At 37.5% G+C, this 23,823-nt stretch overlaps 1 protein-coding gene across 1 annotated transcript; it reads right to left on the bottom strand.

Annotated features, from left to right (window-relative positions):
* Window positions 1-1,177: 1,177 nt before the first annotated feature.
* Window positions 1,178-22,715, bottom strand: LOC133613670 (leucine-rich repeat-containing protein 58-like). Its single transcript, XM_061971377.2, has 4 exons — window positions 22,044-22,715; window positions 6,621-6,749; window positions 6,274-6,551; window positions 1,178-2,224 (listed from the first exon to the last, which is right to left on the bottom strand). Exons 1-4 carry the CDS (start codon window positions 22,481-22,483, stop codon window positions 2,028-2,030), a joined length of 1,044 nt encoding a protein of 347 aa, XP_061827361.2. The 5' UTR covers window positions 22,484-22,715; the 3' UTR covers window positions 1,178-2,027.
* Between the last annotated feature and the right edge of the window lie 1,108 nt (window positions 22,716-23,823).

Raw genomic sequence — 23,823 nt, 5'->3', positions numbered from 1 at the left:
ACATTTACCCATTCACACACACATTCACACACTGATGGAGAGAGCTGCCATGCAAGGCGCTAACCAGCACCCATCAGGAGCAAGGGTGAAGTGTCTTGCTCAGGACACAACGGACATGACGAGGTTGGTACTAGGTGGGGATTGAACCAGGGACCCTTGGGTTGCGCACGGCCTCTCTCCCACTGCGCCACGCCGTCCCATTTTAATGGCATATTTATTTGAAGAATTATTAGAACATTTAATCAGACATACATTCCATTCCCATTGCAATTAATTAACCATTAAAATATTTAATGGTGTATTTTTTTTAAAAGATTGACACATTTATGTAATTAATTCCAATTTCAATGAATTAAACATTGCATTAATATGCACTATTCATTTATGTAATTAATTCTAATTTCAATTAATTACACATTGAATTATTTAATAGAATATTTAACAAATGAATGGCACATTTATTCACGGTTATGTATACAAATTATTTCATGACCTCTTTATTTGACAAATTAATGGCACATTTAGTCACACATTTATGTATTTAATTTGCATTTCAACTATTTACACAAATTATTTCCTCACATTTATTTGACTAATTATTGGCACACCTAATCAAATATGTATTTAATTGTAATGTATTTAAATGTCAATTAATTACGCATTCAACTTCTAACGGTATATTTATTTTACAACATTTAATCACACATTTATGTATTTCATTCCCATTTTGATAAATTACCCATTCAATTATTTCATGACAAATTTATTTAAAAAATAATTAATAATTTATTCACACAGTCTTTAATTATAATTGTATTTAATGACATTTGAGTAATTTTTTTTTTTTTTTTAAATGTATTAATTTGTTTCCGTCCCATTTGATCCTTCATAAATTGTGCTGTTTCTTTAGTTTGTAGTCCGCCCACCTAGTGACCATGCAGATCGGCTACAGGTGTTAATTTAAAAGATTTATGGTCTAAAGCTTTAAAAAAAAATCAAGAAAATAGTTTAGTCAAGCACTCAGATGAAACTTTTGATTGGCTTTTAATTTTTAATTGAACAATTTTTGGGCAAGTTTTTTTCCACTAACTTTGAGACGTCAAATACAAACACATAAAAGCACAGAACTTTCCAAAACTGACCACGTTGAATTTAAATCAACAGTCAAGACAAAATATAGTATATATAAATTATATAAATCTTTATTATGTGTGATCACATACAAATGAAAGTAATACATTTTCAGTTTAAGTGCAAGCTAATTCAAATGTGTATTAAAGCAGTGGTCCCCAACCACCGTTCCGGGGACCGGTTCCAGTCCGTGACGCATTTGCTACTGGGCCTCACAGAAACAATAATTAATTTATAAACTACCGCATTTTCTCCGACTTAAGTTCCACCTGTCCCGCTAAACACACCAATAAGCTTGTTAATAGATGTATATTACATCTCCTTTGTTATAGTACATGTGACAATACACATTAATGGACATATAAAATGTAAATATGTCAGATTGTAGCCCAGGGCTAAATTTTTGCCATTTTTATCTGCCACACGTAGAAAGCTGGTCCGTAAAAATAATCTATTAAACATTAAATTGGTCCCTAGTGGAAAAAAGGTTGGGGAACCCTGTATTAAAGTACTTATTAAAACACATGATATACCTTTCCGATAATAACAAAACAATTGCAAATCTTCATCACATTTCAGGATGCATTGAAAGACATTATTAGGATGTTATTCTCCTTTAGTTGCCACTGTAACATTTAACATTCTCACGTCTAAAACTTGTCTAAGATAGTACAACAAAAACATTTTTTTCAGGGAAGGTCATCTTGAAAAAATAAAAATGGTGTTTTAGGAAGTTAAGTAAAATAGAGTGTATCCCTGAACATAAACATGTGTCCTCACATCCACATCCTGCAGGTCGAGTCCAGTATTGAACCTCATTGCGAAACGAGTCTGTTTGGTGACTTGGAGAGTGATTCTTTAACAAAAAAAAAAAAAAAGGAGTTCACTTATCACCCCTAGCCCAGCAGCACCCTCTGCAGGCGGTCGGCGGGCACGCTGTTCTCCTCCTCCGACTCGGCGTCGCTCTGAGGGTTGGAGCTGCACGGCGACGTGGTGCACTCCGGGGAGCACAGGTAGTGCATGAGGGGCAGCCGGTACTTGCCGCAGAAGTCCACAAATTTTATGTGGCGTACGCACGAGTCGAAGTACACGCCTGCAGAGAAGCACAGAGAAAGGTCATGTGACAAAAACATATGCCATCACAAAGGAGGGATTTACAGTAGAACCACAGAAGATGGTCTGTTCCAGAGTCAAGCTGCCACTGTCAAACAGTTTTTTAAACATTTTGTGTAAAAAAAAAAAAAGAAAATAAAAAGACCTTAACACTACCTTTAATGTCCAGTTACAAAAGCACCGACTTGGTAGGCGAGTCGCTTCACATAAAGACTACCGTATTTTTCGGACTATAAGTCGCAGTTTTTTTCATAGTTGTTTTTGCAGTAGATGCGATTTATATATGGTTTTTTCATTCTTTATTATGCATTTTGGGCAGGTGTGACTTATACTCCGGTGCGACTTATACTCCGAAAAATACGGTAAAGTGTTTTCCTTGGTTTTATTTTTTTAGGGTCCCCATATTGCCCTGAGCATCCAGGACGAGTGTTTTACTTTTCTACATGATGGTAAGTTCTAGGGGTGTGGGAAAAAAATCGATTCGAATTCGAATCGCGATTCTCACGTTGTGCGATTCAGAATCGATTCTCTTTTTTTTTTTTTAAATCTACTTTTTTTATTTTTTTATTTTTAATTAATCAATCCAACAAAACAATACACAGCAATACCATAACAATGCAATCCAATTCCAAAACCAAACCCGACCCAGCAACTGCAATAAACAGAGCAATTGAGAGGAGACACAAACACGACACAGAACAAACCAAAAGTAGTGAAACAAAAATGAATATTATCAACAACAGTATCAATTAGTTACAATTTCAACATAGCAGTGATTAAAAATCCCTCATTAACATTATCATTAGACATTTATAAAAAAAAATTATGAGCAATAGTGTCACAGTGGCTTACACTTGCATCGCATCTCATAAGCTTGACAACACACTGTGTCCAATATTTTCACAAGTCATATTTTTGGTTCATTGAATAGTTCAAACAAATTTACATTATTGCAATCGGTTGATAAAACATTGTCTTTTACAATTATAAAAGCTTTTTACAAAAATATACTACTCTGCTTGCATGTCAGCAGACTGGGGTAGATCCTGCTGAAATCCTATGTATTGAATGAATAGAGAATCATTTTGAATCGGGAAAATATCGTTTTTGAATCGAGAATCGCTTTGAATCGGAAAAAAAAAAATTGATTTCGAAATCGAATCGTGACCCCAAGGATCGATATTGAATCGAATCGTGGGACACCCAAAGATTCGCAGCCCTAGTAAGTTCGGTTTCTTGTTTTATATTATCAACACATTCTGTGATCTAAAAGCTAAAGAAATAGCTAAGCATTTATGTGGAGTTGTAATCCGCTAGGTCAGTGGCGGCAAGTTCAGTCAAAACTTGGGAGCGACTAAAATGTTTGTGGCAGATTCAAAGATTCATATAGAGAATCTTTGGTTAGCGTTTTTGTACAGAACATGTGCAAAAACAGCTGAGCAATTCGGTTGTAACAGATCTGACTGCTGTTTTTTCAGTAGGTCCTTAAAAATAGCATTTGATTTGTGTGTTGTTTTTTTTTTGCACTAGGTACTTAAATAAAGAAGAGCACTTTTGTCATACAGATGATCTTTGAGTGGTGTTTTTGCAGTAGATGCTTAAAACAGCAGTGTTCCGGTCATACAGATGATCTTTGATTTGCTGTTTTTGCAGTAGTTGCTTTAAAAAAGCACTGCTACTGTCAGAGGATATTTGATTTGTGTTTTTTTTGCAGTAGGGTCTCAAAAGCAGAAGAGCACTTTTGTCATACAGATGATCTTTGATTGGTGTTTTTGCAGTAGATGCTTGAAACAGCAGAGTGCTCCTGTCATACAGATTATCTTTGACACGTTTGTTGGTTTTGCAGTAGATGCTTAAAAACAGCAACGTTGAATGTAGAAAAGTGCTATACAAGTATAACCCATTTAGTGTTCCGGTTATACAGATGATCTTTGATTAGTTGTTTTTGCAGGAGATGCTTAAAAAAAGCACTGGTCCTGTAATAGAGGATCTTTTGATTTGTGTTTTTGCAGTAAAGGCTTAAGAGCAGCAGAGCACTTTTGTCATACAGATGATCTTTGACCAGTTGTTTTTGCAGTAGAGGCTCAAAACAGCGCTGCTCCTGTCATAGATGATCTTTGATTTGTGTTTTTGCAGTAGGTGCTTAAAAGCAGAAGATCACTTTTGTCATACAGATGATCTTTGATTGCAGAAATACCAGAGTGCTCCTGTCACACAGACGATCTTTGACATGTTTTTTGTTTTTGCAGTAGATACTTAAAAACAGCAGTGTTCCTGTCATACAGATAATATTTCATTAGTTGTTTTTGCAGTAGATGCTTAAAAACAGTGTACTTGTCACACAGATGATCTTTGACAAGTTTGTTGCTTTTGCAGTAGATGTATGACAGGAAAACTGCTGTTTTTAAGCATCTACTGCAAAAACAACTAATGAAATATCATCTGTATGACAGGAACACTGCTGTTTTTAAGCAGATGATATTTCATTAGTTGCTTTTGCAGTAGATGTATGACAGGAACGCTGCTGTTTTTAAGCATCTACTGCAAAAACAACTAATGAAATATCATCTGTATGACAGGAACATTGCTGTTTTAAAGTAGATGATATTTCATTAGTTGTTTTTGCAGTAGATGCTTAAAAACAGCAGTGTTCCTGTCATACAGATGATATTTCATTAGTTGTTTTTGCAGTGGATGCTTAAAAACAGCAGTGTTCCTGTCATACAGATCTTTCATTGTTTTTGCAGTAGATACTTAAAAACAGTGTACTTGTCACACAGATGATCTTTGACAAGTTTGTTGCTTTTGCAGTAGATGTATGACAGGAAAACTGCTGTTTTTAAGTATCTACTGCAAAAACAACTAATGAAATATCATCTGTATGACAGGAACACTGCTGTTTTTAAGCAGATGATATTTCATTAGTTGCTTTTGCAGTAGATGTATGACAGGAACGTTGCTGTTTTTAAGCATCTACTGCAAAAACAACTAATGAAATATCTGTATGACAGGAACACTGCTGTTTTTAAGCAGATGATATTTCATTAGTTGCTTTTGCAGTAGATGTATGACAAGAACGCTGCTGTTTTTAAGCATCTACTGCAAAAACAACTAATGAAATATCATCTGTATGACAGGAACACTGCTGTTTTAAAGTAGATGATATTTCATTAGTTGTTTTTGCAGTAGATGCTTAAAAACAGCAGTGTTCCTGTCATACAGATGATATTTCATTAGTTGTTTTTGCAGTGGATGCTTAAAAACAGCAGTGTTCCTGTCATACAGATGATCTTTCATTGTTTTTGCAGTAGATACTTAAAAACAGTGTACTTGTCACACAGATGATCTTTGACAAGTTTGTTGCTTTTGCAGTAGATGTATGACAGGAACACTGCTGTTTTTAAGCATCTACTGCAAAAACAACTAATGAAATATCATCTGTATGACAGGAACACTGCTGTTTTTAAGCATCTACTGCAAAAACAACTAATGAAATATCATCTGTATGACAGGAACACTGCTGTTTTTAAGCGGATGATATTTTATTAGTTGTTTTTGCAGTAGATGCTTAAAAACAGCAGTGTTCCTGTCATACAGATTAGTTGTTTTTGCAGTGGATGCTTAAAGACAGCAGTGTTCCTGTCATACAGATGATCTTTCATTGTTTTTGCAGTAGATACTTAAAAACAGCAGTGTTCCTGTCATACAAATTAGTTGTTTTTGCAGTGGATGCTTAAAAACAGCAGTGTTCCTGTCATACAGATGACCTTTCATTGTTTTTGCAGTAGATACTTAAAAACAGCACTGCTCCTGTAATAGAGAACCTTTGATGTGTGTTTTTGCAGTAGGTGCTTAAAAGCAGCACCATTGCCAGATGCCTGGCTAACGACTTATTACGTGATTAAAAAAAGCTGAAAGGTTAGAACATTGCCTGTAGAGTTGGTAAGTGTTCTGAAGTGAACAGTTTAACACTGGAATGGACTAATTGTGTTAGTGAGGAGGAAAGGAACACGGCGGTGTCGTCCTTACCGGCACATTTGGGGTTGGGACACTTGCTGGCCAGTTCCAAGTAGTGCAGCAGGTTGGAAGGAAGGTCTCGTGGCGAGTACAACATATTCCTGCTCTTGATGGTGCGCCCCGCCAGTTCCAGCAGCGAGGGGGGGTCGTAGGTCATCTCCTTGACGAAGCGCACCACCAGCGGGTTGCCGCGGAGACTGAGCTCCTGCAAGTGCACCAGGCTGAGGATCTCCCTGGGCAGGTAAGTGAGCAGGTTGTTGTGGAGGCTGAGGGAGCGCAGCGAGTGGAGCCTGAGAAAGAGAAAATGGCGTCAGTGTGAGGCTACGATGATGATGATGATGATGAAGGCCCATTACTACCTGGTGAGCTGTGGTGGGACACTCTGGATGCGGTTGTCACACAACACCAAGTAGCTCAGGTAAGGCAGATTGGCAACTTCTGGAGGAATGTTGGTGATGAAGTTTCCACCCAGATACAAAATCTCCAAACTAGAAGAGGCAAGAGAATTGTGATGTTAATTTTCAACTTTTTTGTATTTTTATTTAAAGTCTATCTGTGTTGGCCCTGTGATGAGGTGGCGACTTGTCCAGGGTGTACCCCGCCTACCGCCCGAATGCAGCTGAGATAGGCTTCAGCGACCCCAAAAGGGGACAAGCGGTAGAAAATGGATGGATGGATGGTAAGTACTTTTTATTTACACTATATTTTTCTTGGGGGGAAAAAAAAGCTTTTCCAAACTCAATTAGTTATTTTTAGGAAAAATATTAATGGACCCTAAAATACATGTTTTTCTTGAAAAATATGAATGATTTGTAATTTTTTTCAAACTAAAAAAAACCTCAATTCACATGTTCTAAAGTGAATTTTTTCTTAAAACCTATTCTCATATTTAGATTTTTCCTAAAAGATAGGACTTCATTCTCGAATATGACTTACCTAAAAAAAAAAACATTCCCAGAATTAGACCTATTTTTTTAAATTACTGTATTCACATAAAATTGCAAGTAAATATATTGCTTCATTCTTGTGTAAAGTTTTTTTTTTTTAAACTTTATATTTGTTCCTTTAATTACTGAAAAACTGTAGCTTTACAAGTTGTACATTTTCTTAAATTAAGATGTATTTGTTTCCGTGTCTCCACTACTCTTGCAGCCATCCAAAAACGAATAAGTTAATACATTTATGCATTGTAGTAGTTTCACCCACTAGATGGCAGTGTGACGTCACAATAAGCTTATTTCTAACTGGAGCAAAATTGTGCTGTCAGGCAAAGCACATTGATAGAAACAAACCAACCACTGGGGGGCGCTAAAGGTGTGTAGACATGAGTAAATGGGTTTTAGCTCCTCAAACTGGGACAAGCGGTAAAAATGGATGGATGGAAACTGTTACACAGGACGGGAGGGGAGGGAAGAGAGTCATCTCTTAATGTAAAAGATAAGGTCTGTAAATTACACACTCACTGTGCTGTAAAAAAAAAAAAAAAATAGTTTGGCCCCAGCGACTTGAGGTAATTGTGGCTTTGCCGTTCGTGAAGTGTCCTCATTGACTCGTACAATAAATGTAATTGACCTTAATAAAGTGGATAAGACGTGTTGTTTTGAGCTTTCACCCAAAATAATTCACAGAGACGTGCTACTGTTAAAAGTCTTGATAAGAGATGATATAAAAGTCAGTGGTGCAGACAAACATGGACGGAAGATTGTCAATAACCTGAAAGCAGGCTTTGCTTCTGGTTAAGTGGTTCATTTTGAAATCGTAAAAGTCGATGTCCTCGGGGCTAAGTTGCCTTTTTACGACGGCTTATCGATTTGTCAGACCGAGCATTCAGTACTCGTGTCTTCTGGGTCAAAAGATGAGGTAATGTCATCTTATCTGGAGAACAAATGAATCACGCAGAAGTGAAAGTGTCTACTTAGCACCCTACAGCCAAGGTATTCTGTATTGTCGATTACTTGCCATGTGATGCACTCAGGAAAACCAAATTATTATATGAACTTGCATGGCACCAAAACATCTAAACGCCTTCATTTGATTGTGTTTGGCTTTTGGAAAATCATATTAAAACAGAGATTATTCAAGTGGAAACCAGTTATGTCTGCATGTAGTGAGTTATTGTACAGGCTTGGGCGGCACGATCAAAAGTGTTTACCGGAAGCAGCAAGTGTGTGTGTGCTGCAGTGGAGGCAGTCAGAATGGAATAAAACACCACTTGCTTCTTGGAAAAAAGTGTGGATGGTGACTGATAGTCAATTAATGGAGCAATAAATGAAAATGAAGTGGCATCGACAAACTGCTACGTCCGTGTGTTTGTTTTCTTCTTCTCTTGCTTCAAACAGGAAGATAGATGTCTCACTCTCTGTATGGCTCTCAGCACCTGAGCGTGTTTATTTAACAGTAGAATTAATTGAACACAGTGAGCCCTCTTTTCAGTCATCCACAATCTTTGTCTCTCTATTTTAAATTATCCAATTTGAAATAAAATAATTAGTCTTCAAGGCGGATCGTATTTTACACTTTGAAACGTCCTAATGGGCGGGGACGGACATGAAGTCAACTTGCCAAAGCAGCGTTGGCGCTAGGAATTTTCAAAATGAGGTCCCTATCAAGTCATAAAAATGGGGTACCACAGTAAATTTATGGCGTCCCACTTTTTTGTAACCGTTTTGAAAACATGATAAATGTATGCATTATCCTTATTTTTTGCATTATCCTTTAATACAGGGGTGCTCACACTTTTTCTGCAGGCGAGCTACTTTTCAATTGATCAAGTCATGGGGATCTACCTCATTCATATATATAATTTATATTTACTTATTTATGAAATATATGTTTTTGTTAATAAGTTAAAGGTGTTTAATGATAATGCAAGCATGTTTAACACATATAGTTAATATTGTTAATAAATTAAAGGTGTTTAATGATAATACAAGTATGTTTAATACATATAGTTAATATTGTTAACAAGTTAAAGGTGTTTAAAGATAATGCAAGCATGTTTAATACATATAATTAATATTGTTAACAAGTTAAAGGTGTTTAATGATAATACAAGCATGTTTAATACATATAGTTAATATTGTTAACAAGTTAAAAGGTGTTTAATGATAATACAAGCATGTTTAACACATATAATTAATATTGTTAATAAGTTAAAGGTGTTTAAAGATAATGCAGGCATGTTTAACACATATAGTTAATATTGTTAACAAGTTAAGGTGTTTAAAGATAATACAGGCATGTTTAACACATATAGATTCCTTTCTTTCATGAAGACAAGACTATAAGTTGGTGTATTACCTGATTCTGATGACTTGCATTGATAGGAATCAGACAGTGGTGTTAAAAACGTCCGCATTTTCGAATGGAGGAGAAAAAAGTCCTCCTTTCTGTCCAATACCACATGAAAGTGGTTGGTTTTTGGCATCTTATTTGTCCAGCTTCCGTACTCCTTTGTATACACTTTACAAGAAATACATTGTCGGCAAACTCCGTAGCTTGCTAGCTTGTGCACGCCAGCTTTCTGAGACTCGTTTTGTTAGCGCAACTGTGCAGTCGGTCTTTGGAGTTTTGACGACAGGTACGGCGCCAGAGTCTGTTGAAATAAAGTGTTTCTCGCCTTCCAGTCGGTCATTTTAATGAACTGGCAGCAGCCAGCGTCATCTCAGAAGACCCTCGGGTGCCGTGAATGTCAATCAAGTGACGAAAGTGACGTCATAGTGAAGATTTATGATCGCTCATTTTTGGGACTATTTTTTTAATGCCTGGCTGGTGATCGACTGACACACCCTCCGCGATCGATCGGTAGCTCGCGATCGACATAATGAGCACCCCTGCTTTAATAACTCACATTGTATTTTGTGTTTTGGAAAAATGTTGTCATAAACGTTAATTCATTAAACAAATAATATTTTTAAAAAACAACTTTGTATGCATATGTAAATGATTCAGTTATAAACATTCATTCACTTTCTTCTTTCCTTCATGGATCTAAACTTTACCGCTGCCGGTATTTTTTTCTATATTTTCATTTAATAAGTTGTAGATGTATTTATTTCAGTATAAAAGTGTAAAGAGTGTTTTGCTTCGGTCATGAAATGATGATAATGGTGTGCCAGGGCATACATGCATATGACAAATGTAATTGATTATTCTCCCCTGTATGTAGATCATCAGTCGTCGCTACATCTACACTTTCATGGCAAATAATGCCAACAAACTTAGAATTTTGCAACTTAGTTTCAATGTCATTTAATTACTTTATTACATGATCATGCGCGGATTCGCGAGATCTCGTAAAAGTCTAATCATGACAGATCTATAGATGATGGAGATTGGGATTCTGCCTTAACCCGAATTAACAACAGTACATCCTGTTCAAGGCTTAATTTAATACAATTTAAGGTTGTCCACCGTATTTATTTCACTAATTCCAAACTCTCCAAAATATAACCCAAAAAAGTGACATGTAACAGATGTTACATGTCACCTGCAAACATGACGCACGTTTTGGTCTTGTCCCCATTTGCTGGATTATTGGACAACTATTTTCAAACACCTTGCTAAGGCATTGGATTTAAATCTGACACCATGTGCAGAAATTGCTATTTTTGGGACAGTATCAGATCCCCAAATAAGGAGAAAATTTAAGTATAGTATCGCCTTTGCATCCTTATTAGCACGTAGGAGAATTTTGCTGGAGTGGAAGTCACCAGTCTGCCCCAAAGCCTCCTTATGACTTAAATACCTTATGATGTATTTAGATCTGGAGAAAATAAAGTTCAATCTTAGGGGGGCACCGGCGAAGTTTTATTCTGTTTGGGGCTGTGTGGTTGACTACATAGCTAAATTAAAGACGCTACAGGACACATGAAAAGTTCACCTTTCATAAACCAGCTTCCTTTTCTCATTTCATTTATTTTATTTATATTTATTCCGGGTGTATATTTACTATCTGCCTATGTTGAGAAGAAAGTGATGTACTAATTATTTTCCATTTGTGACTGTACTTTTAACTTATGTAGGACCTGGTGGGGTGGGGGTAGGGTTGGGGGGGGGGGGGGGTTTATGTGTGTATGGGGTATGTGTTGGGTTGCTGTTCTTGGAAGTGGGTGGGGAAAAAAGGGGAAAATGTGATTACTGTTTTATTGTATATTGTAATACCTGTCAAATTTTAAAAAAACATTTATAAAAAAAATTTAAAAAAAAAAGTCTAATCATGGCAGACTTGGTAACAAACAACGAACACGATTATTTTTGGACAAATGATGATTCACAACCTTATCTTTCATAAGCTAAATATACCGAGGATGAACTGAGACACTGGAGCAGACGGATGCCGATAGAGTGAGGCCGGAATGACTTGACTGTGTTGTGTAAATGTGGAACTTGGAGCCAAGCTATTTCGACATAAATGAAGTGCTTACCCAAACTAAACCAGAAAAAACGTCCCGTGTCAACTGGACCACAACCGCACAACTGTCCATCAAGTGAGTCACTATATACTGATCATGGTACATGCAACACATCATGCTTGTTATTACAACTACATACACTGTCGAGCCATCTGTGTACAAGCAAAACATGAAATGTGGGCTCATACTTTACAGCTACTGTAATGATTGCTCATGTTTTTCAGTCAGTGCTGATTGGTGTCCTATCGCAGTGTTGTGCATTACAAACTCAAAAGCGATTCGTGTTGACACAGAAGCTAGCTTATCTCTTGCCATATTTAGCTTTGACGGCTAATACCGAAGCATGCCAATGTGTTACTATGCTAGAAAAAGAGTTCCTCAGTGTTAGCTCTTACAATAACAATGTTGTGACAGCTTGGTTATTATACAGGTTACGGAACATAAATGAAGTATTATTGGTGTTTAATGAATGTTTAAAGTAGGGCTGAAACGACGCGTCGACGTAGTCGACGTCATCGGTTACGTAAATACGTCGAGGACGTTTTTGTTCGTCGACGCGTCGCATATTTACGTCACACTACCGTCATGGCGGAGCGCAAAGCAGACGATGCGAGCGGTGCGAGCGAGGGGAAAAAAGCACGCCAAAAGTCGTCAAAAGTGTGGGAGTATTTCAATAAACGGCCTAAGAAGAAACGCTACTTTTACTCCGCTACTTTTATCTACATTCAGCTCGCTACTCGCTACTAATTTTTATCGATCTGTTAATGCACGCTTTGTTTGTTTTGGTCTGTCAGACAGACCTTCAAAGTGCCTGCCTTACTGGTGACGTTTCACTTCGTTCCACCAATCAGATGCAGTCACTGGTGACGTTGGACCAATCAAACAGAGCCAGGGGTCACATGACCTGACTGGCTCCGAGCTAACTTCGGGTGTTACCATTTAGTGGTCAATTGTACGGAATATGTACTGTACTGTGCAATCTACTAATAAAAGTTCCAATCAATCAATCAAAGGTGTGAAGGAAAAAAGACCCTTTTTTTATTTCAACCGTAAAGACTGACTGCACAGTTCCTGTCTTCACAATAAAAGTCCCGCTCCATCGCGCCTGCGCTTTCAAAATAAGAGTCTCCGAAAGCCAGCGCAAACAAGCTAGCAAGCTACGGAGTTTGCCGCCAATGTATTTCTTGTAAAGGGTATAAAAACGAATATGGAAGGTGGACAAATAAGATGCCAAATAACAACCACTTTCATGTGGTATTAGACAGAAAGGAGGAACTTTTTTTCTCCTCCATTTGAAAACGTGGACGTTACCAGCACTGCTTCCTGATTACAATCAATGCAAGTCATCAGAATCAGGTAATACACCAACTTATATTCTTGTCTTCATGAAAGAAAGGAATCTATATGTTAAACATGCATGTATAATTATTAAAACACCTTTAACATGTAAACAAAAACGGCAAAATAAATAAATATAAATTATATACTGTATATATCAATGTATGTATGTATATATATATATATATATATATATATATATATATATATATATATATATATATATATATATATATATATATATATATATATATATATATATATGTGTGTGTGTGTGTGTATATATATATATACACACATATATATATATATATATATATATATATATATATATATGATATGTGTGTGTATGTTACTCAGTACTTGAGTAGTTTTTTCACAACATACTTTTTACTTTTACTCAAGTAAATATTTGGGTGACTACTCCTTACTTTTACTTGAGTAATAAATCTCTAAAGTAACAGTACTCTTACTTGAGTACAATTTCTGGCTACTCTACCCACCTCTGCTAATAATGTTGTTGTATGCACACTGTGTCGAGCGGAAATGGCCTATCATAGCAGCACAACGGCAGCGTTCTTGCCATCACCATCAACTAGTCAATCGTCCGCGTGAGTATACGTTGTCATCATTACACAAAAACATGAATGTGTCATTTGTATCTGCGTTGTAAATTCATAAACTAAAGCACCGTTTCGCTCTGAGAGGAGCGTTTGGCGTGCCTGTTCAGTGTTTACAAAGACGCGCTCCTCTTTAACGCTGACGTTAATTAGTTGTGCAAATACCTTTTACAACATTAACAATTACGTATACTATGTACAAACGAACAATTAACTTTCACTTTAATCATACTATCATTGTTGTGTTATTAAGCAAAATAAGCAAAAGTTTTACTTTTGTTGAAATGTTTACACTGTTACAGAATATTTCGTTTTGCACTTTTTTGTATTGGATGTTTATCTTTATTTTTGCACATTTTAGCAAATAAGCAATACTTTTACTTTTGTTGAAATGTTTACACTGTTGTTACACAATATATATCCGTTTTGCACTTTTTTGAATTGGATGTATATCTTTATTTTTGCACATTTTAAAGCAAAATAAGCAATACTTTTACTTTTGAAATGCTTATACTATTGCAGAATATTAAGATTTGCACTGGATGTTTACTTTTATATTTGCACATTAAAAGCAAATAAGCTACTTTTAATTTTGTTAAATGTTTACATTGTTACAGAATATTTTGTCATGTTGTTGTCAATGTTGACTGAGTGGCCATACTTTTTTTTTTGTAAATAAAAGCCATGCCTTTTGAAAAAACTGGCCTACATTTATTTTTTCATCTTCATTTTAAATAAAAAAAATAATCGGTAAAAGGAAAAATAATCTATAGATTAATCGAAAAAATAATCTATAGATTAATCGATAGAAAAATAATCGTTAGCTGCAGCCTTAGTTTAAAGTGATTTAGAGATATAATTGATAGCTCCCATTAGCTGCATTGCTAACCATCAAGAACAAGCAGATTTTTACAAGTTAGAATGCAAAAAAAACCAAACCTTTGTCTTGTTGTCTCTCATAAAGATTGTGAATGATAGGCAAAAAAAAAGAAGTTATTTTCCCCTTTAAATCAGAGCCATTGCTTGTATTCCGTCACATGACTTCGGCCACGTCTACACTAAGTTGTTTAACCCTTTAAACAAATAATTATTCAGCCTAGGCCCCGTTTCAGCCACACTAAACCAGCGTTTAAGGTCCCCCTCCTCGGACAATTTTTTTACACGGGTAAGTGCGCCGTGTATTTCTTGAATCTCCGGCACTTAGCTTTGTGTGGACTCATTGATAGTTTACAAAGTGAGTTCGGAGAGGAAGTGACGCCAGAAAGACCATGCCCACACAGGAAGTGACGTCAGAAATAACACGCCACAACCAGCTTCTTAATAAAGCGGTTTCATAACAACCGGAGCTAACCACTGGAAATATGAAGGCGAGTCATCCAGACATGCCCGTGTTTCTCCTTCCTCTACATGTACAGACGCTTGTGGAAATCACACATGAATACCTTAAGAGAAAGCGATTGCAGCAATTTGGGATACAACACTTCTCAGGCGGCAAGAGAACTTTGGAATGTCCGGCCGGGTCAGCTGTGATGCTACTTAGCGAAAAACTTTGTCCATTTGTCGAAGGAGAGACAACGAGAATACGAGCTCCCGTGGATGTGACAAAAAAGGTAGCGTGTGCTTTGTATTACCTGGCCGTCGAGGGAAGACTAACTACGAAAAACATTGAATGCATTTGGACTGGCAAAGCAGACTGTGTCAGTTATTGTCAGCCATGTATGTCGCGGACTCAAAGTCTAGGTCCAGAGTATATTAAGTCACCAAAAAGGAATGGACAATGAAGGTGAAGGCAAAAGAGTGAGGAGTGTCCTGACCAGATATCTAGATCTCTAGTTTAATTGTTGTAAAATGTTCTTTAGCACATTGTTTACGTGTCTAATAAAGAATTGATTAATTTATGATGGCTCAGGTGTGATTCACTACAATAGGGCCCCACAGCACACTGGATTCCAGTTAATTGAAATACCACAACACTGGATATTGTTCAGATAAGTTACATTTAAGAACTTGCACACAAAGCAACACTGGAGGTGACTATGACGTGCGCATTTTCTGCACATGCGTACTAGCTCTGGGGCGGGGGTCTTAAACGGTGGCAATGTGTGTGGACACGGATAAGGTTAGGTGTGATTTTTAGTGTAAACGGGGTCTTAGTCCCGGGAGTGAAAAAAAGTGGTGGTCAACCAAGCCAAGCTGGCTGGTGTGCAGCAAGCAAACTATCTAGGACACAAGGGGTCTAGATCTTACTGCAAAAAGCAGATACAAGCAAAAAATCTAACTATGCAATGGGATAAATCCCTATAATTTATCAAAAAAAGATTTGTTGAGTGACATCAAGGATTATCTGTCCGTGGAGTTCCCAGACATGTCGAACTATCTTGTGCTCCAACCTCATTCTATACGACAATACAGATGAGAACTTGGAAAAGTATGAAGGTCTACAACTTCTTTGTGTGTGGCTGGGTCAAGGAAATTGGTATGAAGACTCTACCGGATAAATAAATATGCATTGTTTTTGCTCGGGTTAGGTTGCATTTAATGATTCTACTTTGACTCTTGCGAGGATGCGTCCAGGTAAACAAAGTAAAACTCAGACAACTAGCACTTAACAGCTGACACCTGTGACTGCATATCCGTTTAACAAACTAACAATTACTGAATCATCACCATATTTGATTTTTGTCCTGTTGTCACATGACATATTTGTGTACAGAATAGACAAGAGGGTGGCCGAAGAAGTGCCTTTACTTACGAGTGTCATTGACCCTGACTTTCTGGTTTCTGTTTATCAAAAATGTAAATACAAACAATATCAAGATAATACTTCAATGGGAAATACTAAACAAGTAAAGTGTATTAAACAACCTTTAACAACACAGCAAACTCGTGCGTTCTTTGACTCTGCTCCCTGGGACTGGAATGGTATGTCCAAGAGCTACTTTTCCCGTTTGCTTTCGTAAAATCTTGCACTCTTCGGCGCTTCTTGATTACCTCTCGAGGAACTCTGGAGAAATGTTTATCCTTTTCGCGATTTGAATGGTTCGTACAGTCGAAAACGACACAAGCGTAGGGCATTTTTTGTTTGAGAAAGGCTAAATGGCGCGTAGTACCCATTGAAAACAGACGCTACAGTGACCACCACTCATATTTAATGAGCCGGACTTGACGTCATGTAAATCCAAGCAATAGTAGGAAATGATTTAAATATTTTATTGATATTGTTACATGTCATCCTGTGTTTTTGTATGGTATGATTTTGAAAATTTGAAGTATCAGCACTGGTATGACTGATACTGCCCCTGTAACTACTTGGTATTGGATTGATATCCACACGCCTAAACCTATTATAACGTACCCAAACAACAGAAGACTAATTGTTTGTTACATTTTAACAGAAGTGTAGATAGAACCATGTTATAACAGAAGGTAACCAGATATTAACAGTAAATTAGCAAGTAGATTAATTATAGTTTGGGCATAATAATACAACTGGAAATGGTGTAATGTTATTGGCACTGCATAGGTCAGCAGCCAAATTAGTAGCCTTTGTACCCAGTTTTGAAATGGTTCTATAATACATATATACATTACATACATAAATGGAGAAGAACAAAGCTTGTTTATTAGACTTCATCTTCATTATCCAAACTGCCTTGTGTTTTATTTTGACATCAAAAAGTAAACGCTATGATGTTTTTTTTACATTACTTGTTTTTTTCATGTCACAAAGGTATTACATCAAAAACCATTCATGTGACACAGCATTTTGTTCATGTTTTATTGTGTATGGTTGATTCCTATATGACATATTTCTGCTCAAACTATTGATGGATCTATCCCGATACAGCATCAACATGTACATATAAATGTACATAACTAATAATAAAAATAAAAATAAAAAGATCCCACTATCAAAATGTAAAAATAGTGATAAAGGCATCATGTAATGATAACAAGCTGACAAGTTGATATTATTAAAGAATTTAAAAAAACTAATTTGTTTTTAGATATATGGATAACGCTGAGATAGGCTCCAGTATTTTCTACCGCTTATTCCCGATAGAAAATGGATAGATGGATATATGGATAACGTTTATCTATAGCCTTTTTATTAGACATTATAAATTACATGATGGTATTATGTTCACACCCCAACACTGCTTTACCTTACAATCAGTAATCATGATTTCAATATTGATAACAATAATCTTAATTACTTTGGCCAGCCCTAGATATCATACATGAACACTATGAGCCCTTCTTTAAGGCAACACTTGCCTTGTCCTTAAAAAGTTAAAATTCGAGGAAAAAAAAAAAAAAGTGTTTTGTAATCACTGCTGCTGAAATATTGGCACATGAGGGAAGTGAATCCAGATGCTGCCATTCAAAGCACAAACTAACTTTTGTTTGTTGCTAACTATTAACACGTGATGTTGCGCAACTGGTTTGGCTTTATATCACTACCAAAAAATGGGACACGCACATGAAAATAAGTTACAGTGCATGTTCACTGGTTATCAAAAAAATACTGCAATGATATAAATATAAGACAGAAGCTGAACCCCTTTATTTTTGCCACCTTTTCAAAATCATTGTAGTTCAAATTAGCATCATAACTCCTTCTGTTTTCTAACCTGCCAACAACCTATGAGATACTTTTTTCCAGCAAATTTCCATGTGGCTGCATCTATCCAGGTGAGTGACAGGAAGAAAAGCCATGACTTGTCTAAGGTTGCATGTAAAAATATGTAGACCCCAAAATTTAAGACAGCTGATCTTTTAGATATTATTTTCCCAGACTTATAAGTTGCTTCTCTTTTCCTATGCTTTGAACCCTGCGGCTTATAAAGCAGTGTGGCTAATTTATTGATTGTTCTTCGCTAACGGCCATAATGTTTTGTGTACAACAAATAGTTTGCATTAAACACAAGCAGAGACACAAAAAATGTGTGTTATTGTTTGTGCTATGGTGCCATCTTTTGGCCAAGTTCGCTCACTGCAGGTGCTGCGGGATGAGTGTCTACAGCAGTGATTCGCAAAGTGTAATAGGTATACCACTAGTGGTACAAGAAATAATCACTTGATTAAAGTACAGTGTTTTATTTTCCTATATTCAAACACAGACATCAAAAACATCTGCCTTGTTTTTAATGCCTACTACGCTACTGTATTTCAATGGTGGTACTTGGAGAAAACGTTTTTCTGAGGTGGTACTTGCTAAAAAAATAAAAGTCTGAAAACCACTGGTCTACAGTATTTCATTCGGTTAGTGCTTTGAACCGCAAGTACAAGTGTCGGTCCGTTTTCTAGTCGTCCATAGCGTTTCTACTCATATAGATTCACCATTCAACACGCCAAGCAACATTTGTAAGTTTTACAATATAACTTAATATATTCATACTTACTAAACCATCCCATGTGTGATGTCTGGAAGAGTGTGTCCATGCATATTTGTACGTACTATCATAATATATTCAAGCTAGTGTCGTTAGTATTAGCTAATATGCTAAAACATTTACAAGTGTCTGTGTTAGTATTATTACCGTCCAATGGCATTCTTTTTGTATTTTTTCAGTTTCACAAATTCCTCAGTAAGTTCACCAAAACGTCACCGTGAAGTTATTGAGTCTGTTTAGCTGATTGCAGAGCAAGCTTCCGTAGCGTGTGTATCCATGACGATGACTTCTGTTTGGTTTGATCAGCCATTTGAAAACAATTAAGGTACCGTATTTAAATAGACGTTTACAAAATATTTCTGTGTAAATAACTAATCTCACAACTGTGCAGCTAACATATTGAAAAATATTTTTTTCTTCTAGAGTGGGTGCGCCTTATATACCGGTGCGCTCTATAGTCCGGAAAATACGGTAGTTGCAACATCTTTAGTTACATTTTTCAAAGCAAAACGCATAACAAGAACACCATTGGCTAACTCATGTTACCATTGGTGGTTAAACAGAACACATTTGTTTTAGAATAGTCTACATTTTTCAACCCAAAATGAATGCGTGTGCATGTGTTGCGTACGTACGCAGTTACGTCATTACGTCTTAGAAGCCATAAGAGGGCGGGATATACGGTGTAAAATACTTTGGAAAGTTAGCACCCTGTAGGCATTGGTGTAAATGTTGTAAACAGACCCTTTGAGGTACAGTCTTACCAAAGGAGTTTTTGATGTTACAAAAATGATATAAACACTTTGTAATACTAAAAAAAAAACTACTTAAGTTTAGGACAGAATAATTGCGATTTTGCGATGTTAAAGTCAGAATTGTAATTTGTCATAAGCAAGGTTTACATGTACTGTATAAATATTTCACCCCCCGTATTAGACCATTTTCTTCCGGGGAAATATCACCATCCTTATAGTCAATTAAACATGGTACAGTAGTAGTTAAGAATGTTAAAATTGTATTTAAAACATTGCCCGTGCTGTGATAAATGCATTATGACAGCCACAGTTTGACCCTGGAACAGATTTCAATATGCATTATTTCCAATGGACAATATTGTATCATTATATTGTGTTATGTACAGTCGTGGTCAAAAGTTTACATACACTTGTAAATAACATAATGTCATGGCTGTCTTGAGTTTCCAATCATTTCTACAACTCTTATTTTTTTGCGATAGAGTGATTGGAGCACATACTTGTTGGTCACAAAAAACATTCATGAAGTTTGGTTCTTTTATGAATTTATTATGGGTCTACTGAAAATGTGACCAAATCTGCTGGGTCAAAAGTATACATACAGCAATGTTAATTTTTGGTTACATGTCCCTTGGCAAGTTTCACTGCACTAAGGCGCTTTTGGTAGCCATCCACAAGCTTCTGGTTGAATTTTTGACCACTTCTCTTGACAAAATCGGTGCAGTTCAGCTAAATTTGTTGGTTTTCTGACATGGACTTGTTTCTTCAGCATTGTCCACACGTTTAAGTCAGCACTTTGGGAAGGCCATTCTAAAACCTTAATTCTAGCCTGATTTAGCCATTCCTTTACCACTTTTGACGTGGGTTTGGGGTCATTTTCCTGTTGGAGCACCCAACTGCGTCCAAGACCCAACCTCCGGGCTGATGATTTTAGGTTGTCCTGAAGAATTTGGAGGTAATCCTCCTTTTTCATTGTCCCGTTTACTCTCTGTAAAGCACCAGTTCCATTGGCAGCAAAACAGGCCCAGAGCTTAATACTACCACCACCATGCTTGATGGTAGGAATGGTGTTCCTGGGATTAAAGGCCTCACCTTTTCTCCTCCAAACATATTGCTGGGTATTGTGGCCAAACAGCTTAATTTTTGTTTCATCTGACCACAGAACTTTCCTCTAGAAGGTCTTATCGTCAAAAGTGGTAAAGGAATGACTAAATCAGGCTAGAATTAAGGTTTTAGAATGGCCTTCCCAAAGTCCTGACTTAAACCCCGTTGAGAACATGTGGACAATGCTGAAGAAACAAGTCCATGGCAGAGAACCAACAAATTTAGCTGAACTGCACCAATTTTGTCAAGAGGAGTGGACAAAAACTCAACCAGAAGCTTGTGGATGGCTACCAAAAGCGCCTTATTGCAGTGAAACTTGCCAAGGGACATGTAACCAAATATTAACATTGCTGTATGTATACTTTTGACCCAGCAGATTTGCTCACATCTTCAGTAGACCCATAACAAATTCATAAAAGAACCAAACTTCATGAATGTTTTTTGTGACCGACAAGTATGTGCCCCAATCACAAAAAAATAAGAGTTGTAGAAATGATTGAAAACTCAAGACAGTCATGACATTATGTTATTTACAAGTGTATGTAAACTTTTGACCACGACTGTATGTATCAAAATCCAAACAAAAGGGGAAATTGGACAGCTTATATTGCAATCCAGTCTACTTTTTACCTATTTTATGTCTTCTCTTAGGCGTCCGCTCTTGTTTACAAGGGGTATATTGTGTATTTTCTTGCATACATACATACCATACATGTACTGTACATAAAGTCAGCAAAGTTTTAGTAGTAGAGTACACGTTAAAATATAAATATTGAGCAAATGTAGCAAATTGAACCTAATGGTCGCTTTAAAAACAGCTAAAGCTGTCAGCCTCCATTACCCTGAACGCATCACTGACCCATAGCGGGCTGACGTGAAGCTGAACTTTCTATGAGTGTCAGTGGCGTAAACCGTGTGACCCACTTATCCCCAGTAAACTCTACAACCTGTGTTGCCATGGTGATGTGTGCCGCTTTTGTTGAGAGGGTGGGCAAAGTGAACATTGATGTGACACTGAAAATCCCCAGCCGGACTTGAAGCTAACTCGCTTATATGTACCCAAAGTGTGTACATTTCTCTACAAATAACAAACTATTAACATATATTACGTTTTAATAGATATCTTCAGGTTTTAAATTGTGTTGGGGGACCTACCTCGTAAGATTTTCGATCTCAGCAGGGATACTTTTCAGTCTATTCCCGCCGAGTGACAGCGACTGCAGCCGCCGTAGTTTGGTGCACTGGAGTGGGATCTCCTCGAAGCGATTACCGCTGAAGTTCACCACTTCCAGCTGCATGGAGCCGAAGCCTTTGGGCAGAGAGAGCTCGTCCAGGTGGTTGTTCTTGGCTATGAGCGTCTTAAGCTTGGGGAGCCGCGTGATATCCTCGCTCAGGGTCGACAGTCCGTTGTTGCTGACGTCCAGCAGCTGGAGGTTGGAGAAGGAGGTGACCGACGAGGGCAGCGAGCTCAGCCGGTTGTAGTGTAGGTAAAGCTGGGCGGTGTTCCTCTTCTTCTCGTCGCTGACACATTCCGCGCTGAAAGTGTTGAGGTTCAAGTGGGAGTAGTCGAGCACATTGTCGCTGACTGTCTCCATTTTAGGGGACTGAGTAAGCCAAGTCCGTGTGGAAGTTTTCTCTGGAAGACACCGTCCGTCTCACTCGCCCTTCAAGCTTTCACGCTATAAACAACTTGTCGCGCCTTCCTGCAACATCTAACCACATTTCTCGGTTTAAACAAACTCATATGGGAGCGTTAGTCCTCATGTGCTCTCGTGGGCCCCATTTTATACAACTGTCCTCCAACGCACCGCGAATCACGTGCATGCTTTTGCGTTTAGCGATTGGCTAATTTTTTACAGCAGGCCCCTCCCATGCTCGCTTTCTATTGGTCCTTACATCTGTCACGTAACAAGGCAACGTTATAGTGATGGGATTTCCGGCTTGGTGAACAGAGCCGACTGCTCCAGCTCCCCCACCACCCTGAGTGGGTCAAGAAAAAAAAATAAAAAATGGATGGACTTTTGAAGCTCGGTTCACAAGACGGCGTTTTCGGCTCAGCAGGAAAAAAAAAAAAGTATTACTAAATATATTGTCAAGTTATGTGTAAAATTCATTAAAAATATACAAGACATTTAAAGCAGGGCTTCACGGTGGGAGAGGGGTTAGTGCATCTGCCTCACAATACGAAGGTCCTGAGTAGTCTTGGGTTCAATCCCGGGCTCGGGATCTTTCTGTGTGGAGTTTGCATGTTCTCCCCGTGACTGCGTGGGTTCCCTCCGGGTACTCCGGCTTCCTCCCACCTCCAAAGACATGCACCTGGGGATAAGTTGATTGGCAACACTAAATTGGCCCTAGTGTGTGGATGTGAGTGTGAATGTTGTCTGTATATCTGTGTTGGCCCTGCGATGAGGTGGCGACTTGTCCAGGGTGTACCCCGCCTTCCGCCCGATTGTAGCTGAGATAGGCTCCAGCGCCCCCGCGACCCCAAAGGGAATAAGCGGTAGAAAATGGATGGATGGAAGACATTTAAAGCAGCTTATACATTTAGTGCAGCGGTGTCCAAATCGTGGCCCATCCATCCATCTATTTATTTACTACCGCTTGTCCCTTTTGGGGTCGCGGGGGGTGCTGTAGCCTATCTCAGCTATTTTTTGTAACAGCACAATCTTTAGCATTAGATCAGTGGTTCTTAACCATACCAGTTTCATATGCGCATTCACCGAACCCTTCTTTAGTGAAAAATAAAATGTTTTTTTTTCAAATTCAAGACAAAGTTGTATGTTTTTGGTAACACTTTAGTATGGGGAACATATTCTAAGTAACAAATGCTTAATTTAGAGTTATTTGGACACTAGGGGAACATATCTAAGTAAGGATGTCCGATAATGGCTTTTTGCCGATATCCGATATTGTCCAACTCTTTAATTACCGATAT

The sequence above is a fragment of the Nerophis lumbriciformis genome, linkage group LG13 (assembly GCF_033978685.3).
Source record: "Nerophis lumbriciformis linkage group LG13, RoL_Nlum_v2.1, whole genome shotgun sequence".
Classification (NCBI taxonomy): Eukaryota; Metazoa; Chordata; class Actinopteri; order Syngnathiformes; family Syngnathidae; genus Nerophis; species Nerophis lumbriciformis.
The sequence above is the reverse complement of the archived record's forward strand: the minus strand, read 5'-3'. Positions and strand labels throughout refer to the sequence as shown.

Bases quoted from the DNA above. Each gene is read 5' to 3' on its own strand.
- LOC133613670 (XM_061971377.2), bottom strand. From the start codon at position 22,483: ATGGAGACAGTCAGCGACAATGTGCTCGACTACTCCCACTTGAACCTC. The intron at 6,750-22,043 runs GTAGGTCCCCCA...TGCCTCTTCTAG, and splicing joins GAGATCGAAAATCTTACGAG to TTTGGAGATTTTGTATCTGG. The intron at 2,225-6,273 runs GTAAGGACGACA...GCTTCTCTGCAG, and splicing joins TCCCAACCCCAAATGTGCCG to GCGTGTACTTCGACTCGTGC.